A 26,597-nucleotide genomic window follows, 5' to 3' on the forward strand; every position below is an offset into this window, starting at 1 on the left:
CTACCACCAAACAGGGGAAGAAATCAAACTTCTCAGAAATAAATGACAGAGACATTACATAAACATTCTAAATCTTCTTGGACAAAGCTCAAGCAACACAACTCAGAGCCTAACTAAAGATTTATGAAATAATTAGAGGCTTATGAGAGCAGTAAAATGCCTCAGCTCTGATCTGACATCCAGCTCTGTTCTCACCGACAGCCAGCACTGTTCTCACCGACAGCCAGCACTGTTCTCACCGACAGCCAGCACTGTTCTCACCGACAGCCAGCACTGTTCTCACCGACAGCCAGCTCTGTTCTCACCGACAGCCAGCTCTGTTCTCACCGACAGCCAGCACTGTTCTCACCGACAGCTAGCACTGTTCTCACCGACAGCCAGCTCTGTTCTCACCGACAGCTAGCACTGTTCTCACCGACAGCCAGCTCTGTTCTCACCGACAGCCAGCTCTGTTCTCACCGACAGCCAGCACTGATCTCACCGACAGCCAGCACTGTTCTCACCGACAGCCAGCACTGTTCTCACCGACAGCCAGCACTGTTCTCACCGACAGCCAGCACTGTTCTCACCGACAGCCAGCACTGTTCTCACCGACAGCCAGCACTGTTCTCACCGACAGCCAGCACTGCGCTGTAAGGGTGTCCATGACCCATTTTACCTTCTGACCAGACACTATTACCATCACCAACATACAGTACAGCAACCCCCTACGGCAAATCTCTATTATTCATAATCCTCTTTTACAGTATGTCCATAGGACCCCTCCTGTCCTAATAAGTTTTAATACACCAATCAGACCCACAGAGTTATGACTGTGTAATTATCATGAATGGGAGAGCCATCAGTGGTCGCTGCCCAATGTGATTTACTCTACTCCGGTTGTTGCCATTTCAGACAGGCCTAAAGAGTCTGGAGAACACTCCAAGTGTCTCTCTTATAGTGGATCCTGGCTCAGACTTCTGTGTAGGTTGGGTATGGAGAGTATGGGGGAGAGTACTATTCTGGCTGGGTGTTGGAGAGGACATGGCCAGGCGAGAGCTTTGTGTTTAGGCTGTGTCTAAGGGGCTTGGGCTCTGCGTAAGCACTAGCTAAGGTGTATACAGGTTATGGTAAACATTGTATTTAGGCTAGGTGTAATAGAGCTGTTGACGCTACAGTAGGTTCAGAGGGTTGGGCATGAGGGACGAGTTGTGGACTAATTATATAGGGAGCCAGGGAGACTCTCTCTCTCTTTCTCTGGCTGGATAACTCACGTGATACAACTCTCTGTATCTCTTCATCTTTGTATCTTTCTTTCTCACTCTCTCCTCCCTACAATTCCCTTCTTTCTCAACTCTCATTTCCGTCTCCCCCCTTTTTCTCAATCTCTTTTTTCCTCTCTCCCCTTGCTCTACCTCTCTCTCTTTCTTCCTGTCATTTCTGTCTGTCTGGTTCTCTCTTCCTGCTTTTTCTCTCTCCCTCTGATCATTCTCCATCTGTCTCTCAGTATCTTTTAGTTTTTCTGTCCATCATGCAGGTTGGCTTGGCTTCGCTCCCTGTCTTGGATCGATGAGAGTGGTGAAGGTGGGGTTGTTGGGGGGGAAAAGGGGTAGTCAGGAAGTGGAAAGAGAAGGCTAAAGTGTACATTTGTTACAGTAGATTAAAGAATAAAATGCTTCATACTGGCTGTTATTCACACCTTCATCTGCTTTCAATTCACACTCTGCTTCCAAGCTACTTTTTGACGGACCTCTGGAGAGACAGAGAGAGTGGGGGGGGGGGGGGGGGGTGACAGGTGACATGATGTATTCCTCTGATCAGTGGAACCTGTGTGTGTATATCCTAGGCCCAGGCCCAGTGAGGAAGACAGGGCTGAACAGCAGGGTTCTCTGACAGGCTCCTCATTCCTGTGTAGCTAAACACCACACACACACACATCTTCATCAGATCTGCCATGTGTGTCTAGGTGGGTGGGGGGCTATGCATGGTAGGGGGCCACAGCAGTAAGAGGCAGACAAGAAAACCCACAAATATTTTCCGTCAGGGAAAAAGCAGTGTCTATTGAAGGTATTGGGGTTCTTCCCAGTGCTCCCACAGTGCAGGCCGTCGGACGGCTGCGGAGAGCTGAACAGGATTTGTGTGTTCCCTCTTCCACGCTCTGTCTCAGACAGCTTGTTCTCATTGGGGAGATGATTTCTTCTCTCTCTTCACGGATGTGCTGACAGAAGTTTTTCAAAATATAATAAAATACATTGAAAATGACGGGGCAACGTGACCCTCAGGCATCATGTGATTCCCCCTGAAACTCCCCTATACACACGCACACACACACACACACACACACACAAATACACACGCGCTTACACACAGATGAGCGCACACGCATACACATGCACACACATAGGCCGGCAGGCACACACACACACCGTCCCAGGGCACATACATGTGCTCGTTATTATACACGTGCACTGACACAAGTGCACACAAGTACACACACTCACATACTGTCTCAATGTGTTTTTCTCACCGCCTTCAAGGCACGGCCTCTCTCCAGATTGACTGTACTCCGTGAAATTTGACATTTCTCCCGTTGATTTGCCGTGAAATGGTGTGTTTGTCTGGGATTACGCTGCTTTAGTGTTTAGTGTTGGGGGGAGCCGTGACTGAGGGGAGCAGAGCCTGCCCTCTTCCGTTTTGCTACTGCTACGGTCAGACAGACACAGCACTGTACACTGTATTCACACTGACTGCACCATAACACACACACACAAATACACATTCTTACGCATGCACACAAACATTCTGACGCACGCACACACACATACGCACGCACATAATCTATAACGCGTGCGCACACACACACACACACACACACACACACACACACACACACACACACACACACACACACACACACACACACACACACACACACACACACACACACACACACACACACACACACACACACACACCAACACACAGTATTAACACACACATACAACAGAGTGGGAGCAGAAAGCAGGAAGGATGAAGAGTAGATGAAAGCAAAGTAAACAGGGTTCAGACAGACAGTGGTGGGAGGGAGAAGGCAACCAGTCAAAAGAAGAAGAAAGAGAGGAATGGGGGTTGAAGAGAGAGTGAGGGATGTTGTTAATAACTGTGTGGAGGATCCAGGTCTGTCTGGATGGAGGGGTGAGGAGTGGAGAGGTGGGCTGGTGGAGGGCAGTGCAGGGCCAGCTGTGCTCCAGACCGGATCAGAGAGGGGGATGGAGAGATGGGGGGGGGGGGGGGATTTCACTGGAAGTCAAATCCTGCTCTCCTGCTAACTATAAACACATGGCTTTCTCTCTCTCTCTCTCTCTCTCTCTCTCTCTCTCTCTCTCTCTCTCTCTCTTTATCTCTCTCTTTACCTCTATCTGTCTCTCTCTCACTCTCTTTATCGCTCTATCTCTCTCTTCACTCTTACATTCCCTTTCTCCAGGACTCCCCCACCTCCTCTCTCATGGTCTCTCTTACAAATGGACACACATACACTACACACAGACATTAACTCATACATAATAGCCTTTCAAATCATGTTCTTTTTATATGGAAATGCTGCAGTCATTTCAATGCTACGCCATGCCATAGGCCTTTACTGTACACGACCCAGGCAGTATGGAGCAAATTGAGAGAGCTGCTTATCAGTCAGACCAGGGTCCAGTAACGCCAATCTGAACTGACACAGGCCCAAGATCAGATGTATGAGGCACGATGACCTCACTTAACACTTCATCTGAGCTGTGTGTGAGAGATGAGATGTACCTGGCACTGGCTCCAGACACACACACACAGCCCTGGTGACAGGAACCACTCAGGAAAACCTCAGAGGAATTCAGCCCTGTAAAGGGACTGGTCCTACTCCCACACTGCTGCTCTAGCAGCCTGCCTTGCAACTCCCAACTCTCAGGGTCCACGACACAATTTATCTTCATACAGAGGATTAGGTGCTACTCTCATGTTTCAGCAGGACCTTAGCATGGGACTTTTCAGAAATACAAATCATTCTTAGGGAATTACACTGTCTAAAGCTATTAAGTGAACCAAAGCAGGCTGCGAGATAAGAGGGAAGTGGTCTGTGGGTTGGAGTTGTATGTTTTATACATGCAGAAGTCTCCCTGGTCTTTCTGACTATGGAATGAAACCCACTCATATGGTTCGGATAGAATCACACATATTAATTGGGGCAGATATATCTGATGGGATTCAATAAGATCTATCCCTAGGATAAGAGGAGCTATCTTCAGAATGTGTATGGATCAGTGTTGGTGTCCCAGTATAGCATTGCCTGTAAGCTGTGGGCTAGTGGCTTAGACAGGTCAAGTGTTTCTGTGACCTAACCACAGTACCGCTATCTTCCTCTGCTCCTTTCTCTACACCTCCGCTTACCTCAGCCCCCAGCAGTACTGAAAGAGAGTAAGATTGAGCACTATTTCACCCCTTTCTCTCTTTCTTCTTTCATTCCAATCTCTCTTTCTCTTTTCTCACACCATTCCTGGGTATTCATGGTGAAGAGGCAGCTGCTCGGCAGCTCAAACGATACTTTATTATTTTCTGAATTTTCAGGCTGGCAGGAAAGTACGGATGAATGGTGTTGTATTGGGGCTGCCAAGTCAAACAGCGGGGTTTGTTTGTGGACAAGTGTAAAGAGAGCAGGGCCGATCCCCCCACAGGTTCTTATTAACTGGACTAGGGGGGCCGGGGAGAGGGGCTGTGGAGCCTAGGCCTGAGTTTGGATTGGGAAAAAGAGGGGGACTGAAGGAGGGGAAGGAACGGAGGCTAGGAGACGGAGAGATTGCCTGAGGGAGGAGGTCAGAAAGGAGGGATAACAGAGAAGGATGAGGAGATTTGTCCCCCGCCAGGCTGAGAGGGTCCTGCAGTGTTCAGCACCGGAGACCCTGGTTCGGGAGGGAGAGGGGGAGGAGAGGGAAGAAAGGGAGGCTTTCTGTAGATGCTGGGAGCACCAAGTTGCTGCCACTGGGATTGTCCCCTGGTAATCCCCAGATTTCCTGGGCTGAGAGAGAGAGAGAGAGAGAGAGAGAGAAGGCGAGAGTGGGAAGAAGAGAGATAGAGAGAAAGGGAAAGTCAAAACCGGAAAGGCTGGCTGACCGGAAAGATTGTCGAAAAATGTGTAGAAGGGACAAAAGTTTTAGCTGGTATGTATGGTATGGCTGTGTGTGTGTGTGTGTGTGTGTGTGTGTGTGTGTGTGTGTGTGTGTGTGTGTGTGTGTGTGTGTGTGTGTGTGTGTGTGTGTGTGTGTGTGTCTGTCTAGATAGGGTACTAACCAGGGTAAAGACTGTGTAAGGCACCCGGCTGTTGCTATTGTCAGATGCTATCAGTTGAAAGCATTGCTTTCCTTCAAGTAAGTGAAAGTCACACAAAAGAGGTGCCAAGAGGTTGTCAAAAATATTTAGACAATTCTTGGAAGTTGAAAAATCACATTTAAAGGCATTTTTTTGTTTTCATGTTGGTATTATAGCACTGACAGGTTCTAGGGTTACCTAAAAAAGATCAGGTATACGGGCTACTGTTGAAGACAATGGTGAAGCTACCAGATAATGTACAGACAACTTTGAAGTGGTCTTGTGTGTCACAATCTCCATTTCCTACTGTAATGTATTCAAGGTGTGTACAACTAAACGTAAAAGATCAGACGACAGTGGTTTTGAAAGAGCCACAATAACTTGCTCAGTATGACAAACAGGCATCAAGCAGAGATGATAAAGACAGGAAGTGAAAAGAGGAAATGCAGACTTTTCAGACTTTGTTTTACTGTGTCTGTCTTGTGATCAGCCAGGAGTCTGGGAGTTCAGGGGATTGTGCCCTGGTGTCTTTTCAAAGACAGCGATGCACAGGTTTTCTTCCACATCCAGACGCGCAAACACCCACACACACACAAAACCTATAGTATCTGCCATAGTGGAACCACTCAGGAGGATGTGTGTATGATAAGATGTCTGGATCCTGGTTTCCCAAACCTAGCTAACCCTGGATGTTATTACAGCCACACTCACCCCCAGAGTCTCAGGACACTCTGAACCCGATTCCCTTTGGGCTAAGCCCCATTCCTTCCCAGCGGAGCCCAGCCGAGCATGTTCCTGGGTCAGGGGTGCTGGGTCTGCTGGTGAAACACAACCACCTCTAGGAGCTCCCAGAGAGAGGCAGGCAGTGGAGAGGAACAATGCCTTAAGCTGTTTCTCTATGTATCCTTGATCAGTGGTGATTAAATATCTGTGAGCAGACTTCTCAGATCCTTCTCAGATCTCTTGCCTGATGCTGGCAGGTCTCTCCATGCTTGTCATACCTCTTATGCACCTTAGACCCACGGCCCACTTCCACTAACGATGCCCCTTACCCTGCCCACTTCTACAGAGGAGAAACCTATGTCTGCATAACACATGCTTCCATTATGACCTGTCCTTATTTGTTTTACATTATCTCCCTCTCTTTCTTTCACTCTTCATTTATTTTGTTCCGTCTATGTACTTTGAGAGGGTAGAAGGGTGCCTCATTCCTCAGCCTCAGTGGAGAAAAAATATGTATATACAGTTTATAGAGAGAGAGAGAGAGAGAGAGAGAGAGAGAGAGAGAGAGAGAGAGAGAGAGAGAGGAAGAGGGATTGTAAATACAACCCATATTTATGTTTATTTATTTTCCCTTTTGTACTTTATTCGCACATCGTTACAATACTGTATATAGGCATATGACATTTGAAATGTCTTTATTCTTTTGGAACTTCTGTGAGTGTAATGTTTACTGTACATTTTTATTGTTTATTTCACTTTTGTTTCTTATCTACTTCACATGCTTTGGCAATGTTAACATATTTTACTCATGCCAATAAAGCCCTTGAATTGAATTTTGAGAGAGAGAGAGAGAGAATAAAGAGTTAACAAACAACATTTTTTAAAGTGAAAGAGAGAGAAAGAGAGTTAGGTAAGAAAGGAAGCGAGGGAGGAAATGGAGTGAGGTAGGAAAAGAAGTGAGGTAGATGACATGAGCGAGCTGTCCAACACCTTGTCACCAGCACATACTCATTACATGTTATAACAGCGTAAAAGTCTTAGGCGTAAAACCAGGAACACAAATTCTAACAAACAGCCAGGGTTTAATACACTTCAAGATCAATTGCTTCTATGTACACGTGTTGATAAATGTCCGTTTTTCTCCACCTCCTCTCATTTTTTTCTCTTGCTCTTTCTTTCCACATCACATATTAAATGTTGGAATGCTTCACTGGCGTTCCAAGACTGTCAGCGTGGAGCTTTGTTCTTTATGCAATCTTTACTTAATTAGGATCTCATGAAGGTGTTGTGATGAGTAACCTGTGTCATCACGTAATCACCCTCCACCTTTGTGAAGTGCTGTGATGGCCTATGTCAGGCCTCTGTGGTCTAGCCTATTTCAGCCTGTCCCTTAGGCAGAGAGAGACACTTCATCTGAAGGACAGCCACTCTGTCCGTCAACATACACATTCGCACACTCGCACACACACAATGCACACACACACGCACGCGCGCACACACACACACGCACGTGCACACACACAAATACACCTACACACACACACACACACACACACGTGCACACACACAAATACACCTACACACACACTCATTCAACACATCAAAGTGCAGGCGCTATGGCAAGAGCACAGAGATGTGCAGTCTCCGCAGTGTGAGAACAATATTGACTTACCAGACCACTCACAGCCCTCTTCTCTCTCTCTCCCTCTCCTCCCTCCTTCCCTCTTCCTCCACCAGGTCCAGAGTGCCTGGTGCAGTTTGCTGTGTTTAAGGAAACTCCCAGCAGTCCAGAAGGGCTGGCAGGTTGAGTTGTGCCAGCCCATACCCCGGCCCACACCCCAGCCCTCTCTCTGCCCAGGGCCTGCTCTGGTGTTGCTCTTGGCAGCCGTAGAAAGCCCTGGGCGGGCAGAGAGCCATGTGGGTCAAGGGCTTGGGCAACGCCAATGCGCATCTGTGCCCCAGCCAGAAGAAAAATGAAAACAATAAAGCAAGCACACGATATAGAAATAAATATGTGAGGGATTGTCATTATGGAGCCGGCGGGGGGTCCTGGAATTTCCTGGTGAGGTATGAGGTGTGCGGGGGAATGAAAGCATATTTGCGGTTATTAGTGCTGAGCGATTAACCAACATTTCAGAGGGGTTTCGGTTATTAAACAACTAATTGACCAACGATGGTTCAATTACTTGAATTCCATTTAGTTTGTAATTTTTTTGTGAACCCCACGCAACGTTACTCTAGGGAGATGTCACTTCCTGACCAGTAATAGGGGTTATTTGTATTGTAGTTTGGTCAGGACGTGGCAGGGGGTATTTGTTTTATGTGGTTCGGGGTGGTTGGTTGTTTAGAAGGGTGTTTGATTTATTATTTCCGGGTTTTGGGCTATGTTCATTCTAGTATTAGTATTTCTTTGTTTAGGTCATTGGGTGTTGGACTCTCAATTGAAGGCAGGTGTTTCTTGTTGCCTCTGATTGAGAGTCCTATATATAGATATGTGTTTGTGTTGGTAGTTTGTGGGAGATTGTGCTAGGTATAGCCTTAATGCCTTACCGGCCTGTTCTTCGTCATTGTGTTTTGTGTACGTGTTTATTTTGGTTTTTCCTTCTTTGCCAATTTAATAAAAGAAGATGAGTGCACATAACCCCGCTGCGTTTTGGTCCGACAATGATTTTTCTTTATCATCTGACGAAGAAGAATGTGACAGGAGAAATCAAATCATTCAGGATAGAAATCAAGTCAAGAACTATGTGGGACGCTGGGCTGAAGGGAGTTGTAGTTTTCAGTAAGCAAATATTCAACCTAGTTCAGCCCAGAAATGTGCCAATAAAATCAAATCAAATGTTATTGGTCATGTACACATGATTAGCGGATGTTATTGCAGGTGTAGCGAAATGCTTGTGCTTCTAGTTCCGACAGTGCAGTAATATCTAACAAGTAATATCTAACAAATGACACAAGATATACGCAATACACACAAATCTAAGTAGGAATGAATTAAGACTATCGTAATTTCCAGACTATTGAGCGCACCTGAATATAAGCCGCACCCACTGAATTTTTAAATAAGTATTATTTTTAACATGAATAAACCGCACATGTCTATAAGCCGCAGGTGCCTACCGGTACATTGAAACAAATGAACTTTACACAGGCTTTAACGAAACACGGCTTGTAACAAAAATAAATAGGCTTTAACGAAACACAGCTTGTAACAAAAATAAATAGGCTTAACGAAACACGGCTTGTAACAAAAATAAATAGGCTTTAACGAAACACGGCTTGTAACAAAAAATGTAAAAAATTGCAGTAAACAGTAGCCTACCAAGAAAGTCATTGGTCACTAGCTTCCTCCTCCTGTGCACTGAAACCACTGTCATCTCCTTTCAAAAAAAATTGAAAGCGGGAAAAATCCATATATTAGCCGCGTCATTGTTTAAGCCTCGAGGTTCAAAGCGTGGGAAAAAAGTTGCGGCTTATAGTCCGGAAATTACGGTATATACATATATGGACGAGCGATGTCAGAGCAGAACGGACTAAGATACTGTAGAATAGTATAGCATACAGTATATACATATGAGATGAGTAATGCAAGATATGTAAACATTAAGTGACTGATACCGTAGAATAGTATAGAATACAGTATATACATATGAGATGAGTAATGCCAGACATGTAAACATTATTAAAATGACTAGTGTTCCATTACTTAAAGTGTTCAGTGATTTCTAGTCAATGCCTATAGGCAACTAATGTGCTAGTGATGGCTGTTTAACAGTCTGATGGCCTGGAGTCTCTCAGTCCCAGCTTTGATGCACCTGTACTGACCTCGCCTTCTGTATGATAGCGGGGTGAACAGGCAGTGGCTTGGGTGGTTGATGTCCTTGATGATAAGCTAATATAATGACCACAATCCATTGTGCCTGTTCTTTCCGGCTACGTAAGGCGTAAAAGTGTGAGAGAGGAATGTACACAACAATGATGAGAAAGAAGGATAGAGACAGTTTGTGAAAGTATACCTCATCTACTTTGAAGAACTAGTAAAATGATTTAGTCAGACAGCTCTCCAGCACACTTAGGCAGGCTAGCTAAATAGGATGACTAAAGACAGTACAGTATGGGGAGCACACAGAGATGGCTGGCTGGCTGGCTGCTACTGTCTGAACAGAGATTAGATGATGACTAAGGAATTAAAAATAATAAAGTAATCAAAAAAAACTAAGTAATATACACAACTATTTTATTATTTCATAGTAATTTCCTATTTTTCTATTGACATCTACCCAATGTGGACATGAGAGCAGTGTATTTCATTCGTGCTGGCTGTCGGCCAAATAGCCAGTTACACAAACATTTTCAGTCGGCTACATTTTCCACTTTTCATGCAGTTTCAATTCGCTAGTTCGTCGAACCCTCTCCCGCTAAAATAAACGATATGCATCTTCTACCGATTTATGGAGGTAGCTAGCGACTGGAACGAGCCTCAACAAACACTCAAACTGGACAGTTGTATCTCAATCTCTTCATTCAAGACCCAATCATGGACATGCTTACTGACAGTTGTGGCTGCTTTGTGTGATGTATTGTTGTCTCTACCTTCTTGCCCTTTGTGTTGCTGTCTGTGCCCAATAATGTTTGTACCATGTTTTGTGCTGCTACCATGTTGTGTTGCTACAGTACCATGTTGTTGTTATGTTGCTACCATGTTGTGTTGTCACGTGTTGCTGCCTTGTTGTCGTCTTAGGTCTCTCTTTATGTAGTGTTGTCTCTCTTGTTGTGATGTGTGTTTTGCCCTATATTTATATTGTATTTATTTTACATTTTTTATCCCAGACCATGCCCCCACAGGAGGGCTTCTGGCTTTAGGCAGGCCATCATTGTAAATAACAATTTGTTCTTAACTGACTTGCCTAGTTAAATAAAGATTCAATAAAATGGATAGGATAGGTGCCTGTCAGTCACAAAGCAAGCAATGACAGGGCGAAGTGAGAGATTTCACTCTCGCCAAAATTGTTTCTATGGGCTTATTTTGGACCAAAACTTGGAAGATTCTCATTGTTAGGGCAGAGACATGAGCATCTCTTCATTATATACAGATCTCTAGTTGCAGTCAAATTTCTTTACACGGAGGAGGGAGCGAGAGCATGATCTGGTAACGATGAGTCAAAATCCAATAACCTAATTATTGTTTACTGACATTTTTTTTCGCATATCCCTTTGCCATTCATAAATCATGCAACGTGGTTCTATGTCATACCTTTCAGATCGTCAGTACAGTTGAAAGTATGGATTATATCCCTCGCGCTTCGCGCAGGTCCAGTAATAATAGCAACAAAGTCATGCCGGTGACGTGACAGCGTGGGAGGACACCCCGCACCCCACAGTTCATATAAAACCATATGTCAGACCACGCACTGTCTCTTATTTCTTCTCGCAAAGTTAGCTTAGCTGTATTGCACAAGTTGACTGGTTCGCTGCTCCCATTTTTCAGATTGCACCTTCCCAGGTCCCGGTAGGGTAAGCTAAACTCTAGTGGGAGTTGTGCGTACTGTCAGTCTGTCAACAACAGCCTGTAACCTGTGGGTCAGAGCATGAAATTTGCCCTCCAAGGCTGTGTGACAGCTCTCCCATAGCTATCCCTTTTATAGGAGGATATTGAGCTTCCTTGTCTTGTGCTGCCACCGTACTCCGGTGCTAACCTTGTTGAGCTATCCTCCACTGCGGTGCTCGTTATCGAGGCCACCAGGCACTAGTCGTCCTTTGACTGTTTAAAACGTGAACGGGTCACTTCTCTAGATAATCACGTCTAGGAAGGTTGTTAGTCTAGCCAGCTATGACACGTGAGATTCGGATTTCCTCCCCTAGTCATCCCTCTCTCCTGGTATTACTGGCATGCTACAAGCTAGCTAGCTAGCTACCTAGCTAGTTTACCAACTCCACCTAGCTGCCACTGTGTGTTGTCAGCTTGGCTTACCAAACAACGGCCATTCGTGCTTGTTTCGCATAAATAAGCCTACGTTTAAACATGATATCTCTCCTGCTCCAGCCCTGTGGTCTTAGCTAGCCTCACCCAAAATTATTTGGCGGGTGCTGTACAACTCCTGCAAGATTATTGTAACTCTCTACCTTTACTGTGTATTGTGGTAGCTGTTGTAATACCAGTCTCCGGTTACTATTATATTAGTTCATTTGATTAATTAGTATATTGCATAAGAAATATTTACTATTTATATTATATAATTTTTTCTTCACATTCTGAGCTGAGAGAACACCACATCACCATGATGCTGGGCATGCATAGCTGCTCCTCTTGTGGAGCTGAACTACAAGTAGAAGATGGTCTTTAGCTGTGCCCCGCCTGCCTAGGCGTTGGCCACCTGCGTGAGCTCCTTACTGATGCCTGCATTTACTGCGCCATCCTGCCTGTGAAGGTGAGGGAAGCGCGGCTAGCCAGAGTTGAGGGTCTTCTAGCACTCCCTTCAATATGGGGGACGGAACAGAGGACTCAGATAGCCATGAGGATGACCTGCTCTCCACTCGGGCATACAACCGGCACTTTAGTGACCAGGATGATGACAAGTCCAACATGGCGAAGGAGGTGCCAACCAGTGTTGTGGGCCCATTTAGTCTCAATGCTGAAGATGGGTCAGAAAAAAGATCTGCCTCACTACTTGCTGTCCTGCGTGCGACCTTAGCTAAGCTTGATGACCCTGAAGCCACAGCCCCTGCAGCTATCCTTTAGCAAAGCTGGGCTGACCCGCGGGCTCTTACCCACCACAGCAAGGATAGTAGGATGCTATCTGCCATGTGCAATGCAAAACAACATGGGCTGGACCATATGCCTATGGTGGATGAATACATAGAAGAGCCGATGCTCTCCCCAGATGAAATCCTGAAAGATGATGCCAGCTGCCCCAGACCTGCAGGGCCACAGATGAGCTACTGTCATGGGCCTACGACACAACGGCTCGCATGGCCCGAATTGCGATCTCTCTCTCAGTGCTCATGCTAGCACAGAACAGGATGCAACAGCCGGAGCACACAGACCTGGACCTCTGCAACCTGAATGACACATCTCTTCAAGTGTTTGCTAGGCAGACTGATGTCCATCCTAGTTGTGACTCATTGCCAAGTCTGGCTTGCCCAAGCCCCAATGTCTGATGACAAATGTATGCTGAGAAAGCGGAAGGACGATGTCCACCGTCTGCATCCCCTCAGGGGTGTCCTCACGAAATCCTGGGATCTGACACTAGTTTTGGAGGCTTTGACAAACCCTCCCTACCAAGCATACGGAGGAGCCGGACATAAAATGGTTCTCTCTGGAAACAGCTTTCCTCTTAGCTATTTCATCAGTGAAACATGTGAGTGAGCTCCACATGCTCTCTATGAGTCCTGTCTGCCTACGATGGAAGGTAGATGACCTAGCTGTGACCTTATGGCCCAATCCAGCCTTTTTGCCTGTTTTATCACCCCTTCACATCAATCAAGCCATCGAGCTGGCCTACTGCCCCCCTCCTCTCCAGAATGCGGAGGAGGACGAGCGAGCAAATCTCCTGTGTCCAGTCCGTTCTCTCAAACGTTATATGCAAGCCTCGGCGCACTACAGGAAGTCAGACCAGTTGTTTCTGTGCTTCAGTGGTAAGTCAAAAGGCCTTGCATTGTCCAAGCAGTGGCTTTCACACTGGGTTGTGGATGTCATCACTCAGGCCTAAAAGGGTGTAGGGCTCCCTGTCCTAGAAGGTGTGATATGTCACTCGACCAGAAGTGTAGCCACATCCTGGACTGCACTGAGAGGCATCCCCTGAATGAGTTATGCGCAACTGCTACCTGGTCGTCGCCCTGCACGTTCTCAAGATTTTAAAAGGTCAACGTCGCATCCTGCCACACCATGGGGTCTGCCATTCTTCCAGTGTCACAGGTGCATTAATCAGAGGTTAGTAGTGCAATTCCTCGCAACCTTGTTGGTATGACTCATCCATACTTTCACCGTACTGACGTTCTGAAAGGTATGAAGTAGAACGGAAGTTACGAATGTAACTATGGTTCTACGAATACCTGGTAGACCGTCAGTACTTTCCTGTCACTCGGAATCTTTGGGTGAGAAAATTCTCTGAGTGCGTGGTCTGATGTACGGTTTTATATGAACCGTGGGGGCACATCCTCCCATGCTGTCACGTCACTAGCATGAATTTCTTGTTATTATTACTCGAACTACGCGGAGCGCGAGGGATGTTGGATTCATGCTTTCAACCATATTGACAGTCTTCAGGAATTAGTAGAACCATGGTTACATTAGTAAATTCCGTTATATGTCCATTGTATTGCATTGTCAGTCAGTAAGTATAGCCTACCAAATCGTATTGATGAGAGAGTCCTTAATTTGGCTCCCTAATTTGCATAGGCTACTGGAAGGCCTAAGCTTATTGGCAAAGATCTGAAGATAAATTATGAAAACATTATATGAAGATGGTGAATCATCACAGCAGGAACAATATTTGGTATTTTTGTATTTGGTATTTTATTAGGATCCCCATTAGCCAGCAGCTACTCTTCCTGGGGTCCACACAAAACATCATTAGACAAGAACAGCTCAAGGACAGAACTACATACATTTTTAAAAGCACACGTAGCCTACATATCAATACAGTACACACAAACTATCTAGGTCAAATAGGGGAGAGGCGTTGTGCCGCGAGGTGCTGCTTTATCTGTTTTTTGAAACCAGGTTTGCTGTTTATTTGAGCAATATAAGATGGAAGGAAGTTCCATGCAATAAGAACTCTATATAATACTGAACATTTTCTTGAATTTGTTCTGGATTTGGGGACTATGAAAAGACCCCTGGTGGCATGTCTGGTGGGATAAGTGTGTGTGTCAGAGCTGTGTGTAAGTTGACTATGCAAACAATTAATGTTTCTTATAAAAATAATGTACTTGTGGACAACACTGTGACAGAGACAATGGAATATTTTCAATGTTTTGGCAATTGAATGTTCACTATTTTGGCCTTTGGACTTTCCATTAAAAAGCTCTAAAATAATATATGTCATAATGCCTTCAATGTTTAAAAAAAACGACATTGCTCAGCACTAACCGTTAAGGCCGCAGGTTTGATCAAGGCCCATTTTGGGATTACCGCTTTGGCAGGATGACAGCACGGCGCTGGGTCCTTGGCTGAAAATAGATTCTGTGAAACACGTCTAATAAAATAAATAAGATTGCTCACTGCTCTCTTTGCAGTGAGAAAGGCTGGGTGAGGTCCTGGGGTTGCTTGCATGCAATGGGAAATATGAGAAGAGGTTAAAGAGTGGACTGAGGGAGGGAAGAAGGGAGGGAGCAAGAGGGAAAAAGGGAGAGAGAGGCATCCATGCTGTCAGCTCTCTAGTGTTGTCTCCCCTCATTAGAACAGAGGCACACTACTAAGGCACCGCCTGGAAGACTGGTTAGCAAATACAATGACCTCAGACTACGAGAGAGAGAGAGAGAGAGAGAGAGAGAGAGAGAGAAAAGAGAGAAACATTTCTCAAGCAAAATTGAGAAAGAAGAGTCAAAGATTTAGCTTAGAACTAGGGTGTCCTCAGCTCATTGTTAAGATAACAAACAGTTGAAGCAACATTCAAAAAGACAATACAATAAGGCATTTATGAGTTCAATAAGTGATTGCAAAAACATAACATCATTTTTTGAATTATTACATATAACCAGTGTGTTGACTTAGGGTAGATCAGTTGTGCAGCTGTAGGCCTTAAGCCTACACACAAATCATGTGGTCGGGATGTCAACCATCAGTATTTACGGTATAGCCATCACTTTCCTTTACAAACCCTGGTGGAGGCAATTAGGTTTAGGAGTTACCAGCGGTGATGTAACATGCAGTCATACGTACGTAATCAAGGGTGCAAATCAACTGACCGCACCACCATAGGACATGAATGTGTTAGTGGGCGGAATGTGAGACGGTGTGAAACTCAATCTACTGTACCCTGAGTAAACCACTCTGTTCCTCACGCCCTCCACCTAGCGCTCCTGTCAGAACACTTATCCCTGATTGACAGCTGGCTGGGGCCTGCCAGGCCAGTCAGAGGCGGCCGTGGGATTGAGGGGGCGGGAGCTGGGACTGTTAACCACTGGTGTCTGGGACAGCTGCAGTGTCGCAGCTCCCGCTGGCTGCTGCACGCCATAAATTCTCTCTAAAGAGGGTTTACTTTTTATTTTAATGGGGGCTGTAAATTTATGGTGCTGAGGCCCTGAGAGAGCCATTTTTAAAGGGACAGTCTCCCTCTTTTCCGCTCTCCCTTCTTTTTCCCTGAGAGAGGAGAAGTGGAGAAAATGGAGCTCTGCCATGCCTCTTGTGGTCTGTTTTAGCCAGTCTGCACATGATGGGCAACGTTAGGAAACTAATGGAAAGAAACTTCTATAAACTATCCATCATACAATTCCACTACAGTATGCCTGTGTTAGTGTGAGCCACAACAAAATGAGACTTTAACAGTGTGCTGTTAACTTGTCATTGTTCACACTGCCAAGTCCCTAACAGTTCCTCCCTCTGCAGGTGCTGTTTGCCCTGAACCAGACCCTGCTGCAGCATGAGAGTGTGAGAGCAGGCAGTCTGCAGGGCTCCTACACCACCGAGGACCTCATCACACACTACAACTGTGGAGACCTCAGCTCCATCATCTTCAACCACGACACCTCACAGGTACATCCACCATTGCTGGAAGACGGAAAGGGGCTAAAGCCATGTTATTCCATCCTTTTGTTTCTTCCAGCAGGCTTTTGTTTCTATCCAGCACTAACACAGCCGATTGAACTAACAATCAAGCCCAGACTTAGAGGAGTGACTTACTATGACCCCACACTATAGTCATATTTCAACATTCATGAACACTGTACCATTATGTATGTTGTCAGACTGATGGCACACACATGATCATCTGTGATCACGACATCAGCAACGTCTAATTAGGATCGTTTCAGCATATTACATCACTTTACCTTCACAGGTGTATTATTACGGCCAGACAAATGATGGAATAAGACATTCTATTCTGTATCCTTGGCCCCTAAAGACCATGTCTCCGACAGTTGTCTCCTGTGTCCCTCCGCTAAATCAGACCAGTGAGCCTTGGGTCTTTATCTAATAATAACACATATTAACATTCCATACCACATGCTATAACTATCTAATGGTTGATGGCGGTGCCTGGCTGTGCTGATCTATGGCAGGCCTTATGAACTTTCTACCGGAGTAGCAGGTGTTCCCTGATAAATGGACAGTAATCCCCAGCCCCTTGCTCTCCCAGCTCAGTCTTCATCTACTGGGGGCCTGATGGGCCGCAGGCGGGAGAGGTTAATGGATTTCAACACGGAGGGCCCTACTCATTCCTCCGCCTCAGCCGTAGCAGAGCAGGCCAATCCACCAGAGGGTGTAGAGCAATTAGGACGTTCAAAGAGAGAATGCAGAAGGAGGCCCTGGCCAGGGCTGCAACCAGGAGTGAGGAAGGGAGGAAATGTTTCCCTGTCATTTCACATTTCCTGAGCGGTCAGGATAGAGTGCAGCTAATGGGCTTTCCTGTGATAAGTTATCTGCATGTGGTTCACCCCCCCTCCAACTGGCCACCTCTTTTTTCTCTGTTTTCATTAAACGCTCTAGCGGTCCTCATTCATCAGAGAACCGATGGAGCTCCCTCCCCTTCTCTTTACCCCGTCCCCCGTCCTCTCTGCTTCTCCTTCTTTAGCCTAGACACTCACACTCCAGTCCCACAGGACCCACCAGTCCTAGAGAGAGAGAAACAGAGAGAGAAACAGAGAGAGAGAGAGAGAGGGAGACAGAGAGAGACAGAGAGAGCGAGACAGAGACAGAGAGAGAGAGAGAGAATAAAACAAGAAAGAAAGAATGAAAGAGGAAAGAGAGAAAGAGCAAAATTGAGAAAGAAGAGTCACGAGAGAAAGAGAGAGAGGGGGATATAAGGGAAAAAGGTATTTAGAAAGAGGAAGGAGAGGAGTTGTAAAGATACATGATATAGGAGAGATCAGAGCTGTATCAAAAAGTAAATATGGTTAATGTCCTTGGTTAAACACAATGTCATATACACCAATAATCATGTGTTTAACCACATTACTACGTGCCATGAAAACCAGATCTTGCAAGAGAGTAGACAGATTGCTAGAGAGAGAGAGACTTTGACTTTTTGTCTTTCTTTAATGAAACATTCTCATTTCATTTAAAAACTCACCACCCCCCTTAAAAATAAAACACCTAAATATATCATGTACTGCATACATGTACCATACTCACCTTTCCATCTACCACATGATACAAAACAACATCACAATTCCCCAAAAAACACACCACTTCTACAACCGTATATCCAAAAAATCTTCCCCAACACACCATATCTCCTGAAACATCTCTACACTTATCATTCTATAGAAGTCAAACTCAACCCTAAGGCGCGCAGAGACCGTCCCATTAAACACTAGTAAAGGGTCTGTTATGACCCTGTTCCTCCTTGTTAGCCAAATAGCCAACTTCGCCTGAGCAAACAGAAAATTCAACAAAACACATTTGGCCTTCTCCTTATTAGAGTACTTGTACCCCATTATAAACATCCCAACAGTAAAAACCACCCCCAACCTCTCACACAGTCATTCCAACAGAGACATTAATGGCATTAACCTGGTGCACACAGAAAACACACGAATCACAGTTTCTTTCAATACACAGAAAGGACACCCCTGCCCGATTCCTGGTTCAACCCGTGCCAACCAGCTGTTAGTGGCCAGGGCTCCATGAAGAACACTCCACTGGAGGTCCCCTGACCTCTTTGGTACTGGGGGTTTGTAGAGCCCCCTCCATCTAAAACCCACCATACTCTCCGCCCCACATACACTCCTGTTAGGCTCCAAATGTTGGTTGTAGAGGTTGTAGAGGGCTTTACCTCCCACCCCTTCAAACTCCCCCAAGCTCGGAGTGTTAAAATCTAACAAGTCCTCCAGACCCCCTTGCCAGTCCCCAGTCTCTGCCATCACCTGCAGTGGCGGAAACATTGGTGGCCCCTCCCCCTTTGGCCGCTCAAACACCCCCCTCAGACAGTGCCTCCTGGACCTCCTCCAGGAATCTCTCCAGCAGCCTAAAAGACATTATTCCTGTTTGTTGTGCCAAGACTTCCGGGATTTTCCACCCCTCCTCTCCCAGCAGTCGCAGGTCACCCAGCCTTTGTAAACTCGATGCCATCAGTTGCCTCTGCAGGGTGGCCGACTGAACCGATCTCAAAAGGATGATTGGGTTGTGGAAAATAGGCTCCTCCCACACCCACAGCCCAGGCTCCACACCCCCTTCTCGTGTGGGCCTTAGCAGCTGCCAGGCCCTCAGCACTGCAGAGTAAAAATCTGAGAGACCTGCTGTACCCAGCTTCATGAGGAACAGCTGCTGGTCCAACCCTAACCTGCCAGCTCTCCTCAGCAATGCACATGCTGGTTCCCTCCAGCCAACATCAGTATGGTACAGCAGTCTCCGCACCGCCTTTAGCCGGAAAGCAGCCATCCTGCTCTCCAGTTCCACCAGGCCCTGTCCTCCTTCGTGGACGGTCATGTACAACACTGCCGCCCTCAGCCAGTGATGGCCCGACCAGAAAAAGTCCACCAGCTTGTGTTGCAGGTCTGCGAGCAGGTCTGCGGTGCACGACCAGGGGACATCTGGGTTACGGCCTCTGCCAGTTCATGGGACAACAGAGGAATGTCCATTTCATCCCTCTGTTCCAGAGAGAGCTTAGGGAGTCCTGCAAACAAGACCTGAGCACACATAGGATCACACACTTCTGCCCTATACAACTCAGTATAAAACTCCACAGTCCGCTCCCGCATCTCCCCCACCACAGAGGTCACCCGCCCATCAGACAGCCGTAGACAATGCATACGCTTGGCTTCACCACTCTGTCTTTCCAAACCAAAGAAGAAGGAGCTGGGAGCATCCATCTCCTTGAGCATGGAGAACCTAGCTCTTACAAGTGCTCCCTTTGCTTTAACCTGGAAAAAACTACCCAGGTCCCTACGTAATTCAGCTAAATTAGGACTTTCCCCAAATCCCACCATTGACTCAGAGACTCATACTCCTCTCTTCGCTGCCCCTACCTTTCCCAAAAGGTCTGGAAACCTGAGCAAAAAGTGGCATCTTGTAAGAGCTTTACATTAAACTTTCAATAGAATGCCTGCCGGGGACCTGGTGAAATAGACAGCCGAGCCATGGTTATGTGGTGATCCAAAAACCCCACCGGGAGAATGGTAGCACCCAACAGCCTATTGCTCCGATTCCTGGACATGTAAAACCGATCAAGTCGGGCTGCACTCACCCTAGCCCCAAAAACCTTCACCCATGTTGTCACGGCTGTCGAAAGGATCGGACCAAAGTGCAGCGTGTGTTTCGTTCCACATATTTATTTAATCCATGAAAACTATGCAATACATCAAATAACTGAAATCTACAAAATAACAAACCGTGACGCAGAGGAGAAACAAACACTACTCACAAATAATCACCCACAAAAACAGGTGGGACAAACATCAACTTAAATATGACCTCCAATTAGAGACAACGACGACCAGCTGCCTCTAATTGGATATCATACCAAACAAAACCAACATAGAAAAACAAAACTAGAAACTGAACATAGAAATACAAAATAATAGACAAACACCCCCTGTCACGCCCTGACCTACTCTACCATAGAAAATAACCAGTTACTATGGTCAGGACGTGACAGTACCCCCCCAAAGGTGCGGACTCCAACCGCACCTACACAAAACAACAAAACCCCCCCAAACAACAAACCCCCCCCCCCCCCCCAACAAAAAAAAAAACACAAAGGGAGGGTAGGGTGGGTGACTAATGTCTATGGGGAGCTCAGGTGCAGTACCCAGAACCTTCTTATTCAGCGCATCCCCCGGGGGGGCGGCTCGGGTTCGGGGCGTAACCCCAGCTCCACCCGCTGATCCCTCTGCTTCTGTACCACCGGACTGTAGATCGTCGCCGGAGGCTCTGTGTTGCCGGTCGCCGCTGGAGGCTCCGGACTGGGGAGCGTCGCTGGAGGCTCCGTACTGTGGACCGTCGCTGGAGGCTCCGGACTGGGGAGCGTCACTGGAGGCTCCGGACTGCGGACCGTCGCTGGAGGCTCCGGACTGGGGAGTGTCACTGGAGGCTCCAGACTGGGGAGCGTCGCTGGAGGCTCCGGACTGGGGAGCGTCGCTGGAGGCTCCGGACTGAGGAGTGTCGCTGGAGGCTCCGGACTGAGGAGCGTCGCTGGAGGCTCCGGACTGAGGAGCGTCGCTGGAGGCTCCGGACTGGGGAGCGTCGCTGGAGGCTCCGGACTGCGGACTGTCGCTGGAGGCTCCGGACTGCGGACTGTCGCTGGAGGCTCCGGACTGCGGACCGTCGCTGGAGGCTCCGGACTGCGGACCATCGCTGGAAGCTCCGGACTGGGGAGCGTCGCTGGAGGCTCCGGACTGCGGACCGTCGCTGGAGGCTCCGGACTGCGGACCGTGGCTGGAGGCTCCGGACTGGGGACCATCGCTGGAGGCTCCGGACTGCGGACCATCGCTGGAGGCTCCGGACTGGGGAGCGTCGCTGGAGGCTCCGGACTGCGGACCATCGCTGGAGGCTCCGGACTGGGGAGCGTCGCTGGAGGCTCCGGACTGGGGAGCGTCGCTGGAGGCTCCGGACTGGGGAGCGTCGCTGGAGGCTCCGGACTGGGGAGCGTCGCTGGAGGCTCCGGACTGCGGACCGTCGCTGGAGGCTCCGGACTGGGGAGCGTCGCTGGAGGCTCCGGACTGGGGAGCGTCGCTGGAGGCTCCGGACTGGGGAGTGTCGCTGGAGGCTCCGGACTGGAGAGCGTCGTTGTAGGTTCCAGACTAGGGACCGTTTCTGCAGGCTCCTTGCCATGGATCATCTCTACAGGTTCCGTGCCATGGATCATCACTGGAGGCTTCGTGCCATGGATCATCTCTACAGGTGCCGGGCCATGGATTATCCCTATAGGCTTCGTGCCATGGATTATCCCTACAGGCTCCGGACCATGGATAATCCCTACAGGCTTTTTGCCATGGATTATCCCTACAGGCTCCGGGCCATGGATTACCTCTGGAGGCTTCGTGCCATGGAACATCCCTACAGGCTCCGGGCCATGGATCATCACTAGAGGCTTCGTGCCATGGATCATCTCTACAGGTTTCGGACCATCGATTATCACTGGAGGCTTTCTTCGTGGAGCTGGAACAGGTCTCACCGGACTGGGGAGACGCACTGAGGACCGAGTGCTCAAAGCAGGCACCGGCCATACTGGGCTATGGAGGCTTACTGGAGGACGAGTGCGAGGAGCAGGCACCGAACGTACTGGACTATGGAGGCGCACTGGAGGGAGAGTGTGAGGAGCAGGCACGGGACGTACCAGGCTATGGAGGCGCACTGGAGAGAGAGTGCGAGAAACAGGCACAGGACGTACTGGGCTATGGAGGCGCACTGGAGAGAGAGTGCGAGAGGCAGGCACATGCTCACCAAAATAAGCACGGTAGTTGGCTCAGGTCTCACCCCTGGCCCAGCCAAACTACCCGTGTGCCCCCCCAAAAACATTTTTTGGGGGTGCCTCTCGTTCCTCCCCGGTAGGCCACGACACTTGTCCAATACCTGTTCCCCTGGGAGGCGCTCCTCTCCTGCCCCTAACTCCTCCAAAACCCAAGATATACTCCTCCTTATCTCTTTAATTGTCCATAGCTCCATATCACGCTGCTTGGTCCCTTGGTGGTGGGTGATTCTGTCATGGCTGTCGAAAGGATCGGACCTAAGTGCAGCGTGTGTTTCGTTCCACATATTTATTTAATCCGTGAAAACTATGCAATACATCAAATAACTGAAATCTACAAAATAACAAACCGTGACGCAGAGGAGAAACAAACACTACTCACAAATAATCGCCCACAAAAACAGGTGGGACAGACATCAACCTAAATATGACCTCCAATTAGAGACAACGACGACCAGCTGCCTCTAATTGGAGATCATACAAAAAACAACAACATAGAAATACAAAACTAGAAACTGAACATAGAAATACAAAACATAGACAAGCACCCCCTGTCACGCCCTGACCTACTCTACCATAGAAAATAACCACTTACTATGGTCAGGACGTGACACATGTATACTGTCTTGTGTTGGGATGTTTAGTTCTCCAAACATCCACTAGGTCGAACTTATTAATGATGTCCCATAACACTCCCACTGACACTGAATGAGGCTCTTCCCCATTTCTGTCTTTCGTAAAATCGATTGTACAGTTCCAGTCCCCTCCGACCACCAGCGTCTCCTCAGGCGCTACCTGTGAGAGTTCCTGTCTAAGACTCCCAAATAGAACCTCCCTCTCTCTCCCTATGTTAGGCGCATACACATTTATAAAGACAACAAGCAGCCTACCCCTGCACACCTCCTTTGAGGAGCAAATATTTACAGACAGACCCAGTACAAAAAGGATTGCCACCCCTGCACTAAAATTTGTCCCATGGCTCAACACACTTGCCCCTTTTCACCAGAGCCCCCAATCGACTTCATTCAACACATCACTATGCGTGTCCTGCAGAAACAACACCTGTACTTTTTTTTGTTTTGCATATTCACCCAACACACTCCACTTTCCCGCATCTCTGGCGCCATTTATATTGAGCGATCCTACCCGAAGAGTCTCCATAAGAAGTGTGAGAAAAGCCAGCAAAGAAAGAGACCAATAGCAATGCTCACAAAGCCCCAGTGCCAGAAAGAAACTATACATCTAAACAGTGTCTGAAGGTAGACCCTTATGCACTGTTGTGACCCACTTCCTCAACCTAAACCGTTTCCTGGGTGAGAGGACACCATGCCCCTCATTTTTCAAAGCATGTTGTGCTGATCATACAAACTTTCTTGGATCAGAAAAAAAAGACTCAAGATTAACTTTTTTCCCCTTGGTCTCATTCAGGAACCTTGTCAGTTCCCTCAACGTGTACTTTGACCCTTCTGCTTGACTGACTGTCAGCTCCGGACCCATTGAAGAGGAGTCTGAAAAAAATAACTCGTCATTGTCCTCTTCCTCAGATTCACTTTCCTCCTCTCCATCTCCTATCCTGACCACCTGCCCTTCATCTCTGGTCAGGGCCTCCCCCCCAGCACCAGGCAAAGGTTCCATGGTGCTTTTGACCACACCCTTTTTCCTTTTCTGCTTGACACCCTCCTCCTCCCCCCTAGTCTCTTACACTTCCCCACTATACTTTCCTCATCCACTAGCATAACCTGACTAGACCCAGCCTCATCTACACCACCATCCATAGCATGACTAGGCCCAGCATCAGCTACCCCACCATCTCTAGCATGACTAGACCCAACCTCCGCTACCCCACCATCTCTAGCATGACTAGACCCAGCCTTATCTACACCACCATCTCTAGCATGACTGGACCCAGCCTCATCTACACCACCATCTCTAGCCTGACTAGACCCAGCCTCCTCTACACCACCATCTCTAGCCTGACTAGACCCAGCCTCCGCTACCCCACCATCTCTAGCATGACTAGACCCAGCCTCATCTACACCACCATCTCTAGCCTGACTAGACCCAGCCTCCGCTACCCCACCATCTCTAGCATGACTGGACCCAGCCTCCGCTACCCCACCATCTCTAGCCTGACTAGACCCAGCCTCCGCTACCCCACCATCTCTAGCCTGACTAGACCCAGCCTCATCTACACCACCATCTCTAGCATGACTAGACCCAGCCTCATCTACACCACCATCTCTAGCATGACTAGACCCAGCCTCATCTACACCACCATCTCTAGCATGACTAGACCCAGCCTCATCTACACCACCATCTCTAGCATGACTAGACCCAGCCTCATCTACACCACCATCTCTAGCATGACTGGACCCAGCCTCCGCTACCCCACCATCTCTAGCATGACTGGACCCAGCCTCCGCTACCCCACCATCTCTAGCATGACTAGACCCAGCCTCATCTACACCACCATCTCTAGCATGACTGGACCCAGCCTCATCTACACCACCATCTCTAGCATGACTAGACCCAGGCTCATCTACACCACCATCTCTAGCCTGACTAGACCCAGCCTCATCTACACCACCATCTCTAGCCTGACTAGACCCAGCCTCCGCTACCCCACCATCTCTAGCATGACTAGACCCAGCCTCATCTACACCACCATCTCTAGCCTGACTAGACCCAGCCTCCGCTACCCCACCATCTCTAGCATGACTGGACCCAGCCTCCGCTACCCCACCATCTCTAGCATGACTGGACCCAGCCTCCGCTACCCCACCATCTCTAGCCTGACTAGACCCAGCCTCCGCTACCTCACCATCTCTAGCATGACTAGACCCAGCCTCATCTACACCGCCATCTCTAGCATGACTAGACCCAGCCTCCCCTACCCCAGCATCTCTAGCCTGACTAGACCCAGCCTCATCTACACCACCATCCATAGCATGACTAGATCCAGCCTCATCTACACCACCATCTCTAGCCTGACTAGACCCAGCCTCCGCTACCCCACCATCTCTAGTATGACTGGACCCAGCTTTGTTCATTCTAGAAGCAGAATGTATAAATTCAGCTCCGACCTGTTCACCGACTGCAAGCAGAACCACCTCCACCTTAACTCCATTCTCAGGAACACACCTGAATCCATGCCGTATCGACAGCGTCTCCACCGCGCTAGGCTGAGAAGCCATCGAGCACACCACACCTACCAAACCCCAGGAAACTAACTCTGTCCTCTTTCACCCTAACTTTGAAAAAACCTGTGGATACCGCTAAAACAAATAGTGCATTAACCCTTCACCATAGAAAATAAAATGGAAAGAAAAGACCAAGACCAGAATAAAGAAAGTTAGTTAGGACAGAGCCCTCCACACCAAACACTCAAACTCCAAAAAAACTCCCAGCATGCACTGCAAGAGAGAGAGACAGAGAGAGAGAGGAGATTAAGAGAGAGAGACAGAGAGACAGACAGAGAGAGGAGATTAAGAGAGTGTGAGATGGGAGAGAAGGATGAGAGTGTTTTTGGGGAGTGTGTGAGATAGAGACTGCATGCTAACAGGAGTACGACAGCTGACCCATCTATGTCTCAGCGCAACCCATCACAGACACACACATGTACGTGATTAGGAGCTTTCCATGCTCCCTTGGCTTGCAGCTCTCCAGTCCTCCTCATGACTTTTAGTGCTGCAGCTCAAACAGACACAGTGTGTTCAGCAGCTACAGGTGTCCACAACATACAGTACAGTGGAGTACACATCATACAGTACTTTACAAGGCCCTCTGGGCAATCAGTCTTTAACACCCCAAGAGACATCTCTCTCTCTCTCTCTCTCTCTCTCTCTCTCTCTCTCTCTCTCTCTCTCTCTCTCTCTCTCTCTCTCTATGTCTCTCTCTCTCTCTCGCTCGCTCTCTCCCCCTCTCTCTCTCTCTCTCTCAAGCACAGCCCATGCACAGCCCTGTTCCATCTGACCTCCT

At 47.9% G+C, this 26,597-nt stretch overlaps 1 protein-coding gene across 1 annotated transcript in view; it reads left to right on the forward strand.

The window, feature by feature from the left end:
• LOC106584376 (metalloprotease TIKI2) overlaps positions 1-26,597 on the forward strand; it is a 101,009-nt gene that overhangs the window by 42,749 nt on the left and 31,663 nt on the right. The window contains exon 3 of the mRNA XM_014169612.3: positions 16,598-16,744. Coding sequence (XP_014025087.1) covers positions 16,598-16,744 — 147 coding nt within the window. The remainder of the gene's footprint in view (positions 1-16,597; positions 16,745-26,597) is intronic.

The sequence above is a fragment of the Salmo salar genome, chromosome 23, assembly GCF_965601325.2.
Source record: "Salmo salar chromosome 23, fSalSal1, whole genome shotgun sequence".
Taxonomy (NCBI): domain Eukaryota; kingdom Metazoa; phylum Chordata; class Actinopteri; order Salmoniformes; family Salmonidae; genus Salmo; species Salmo salar.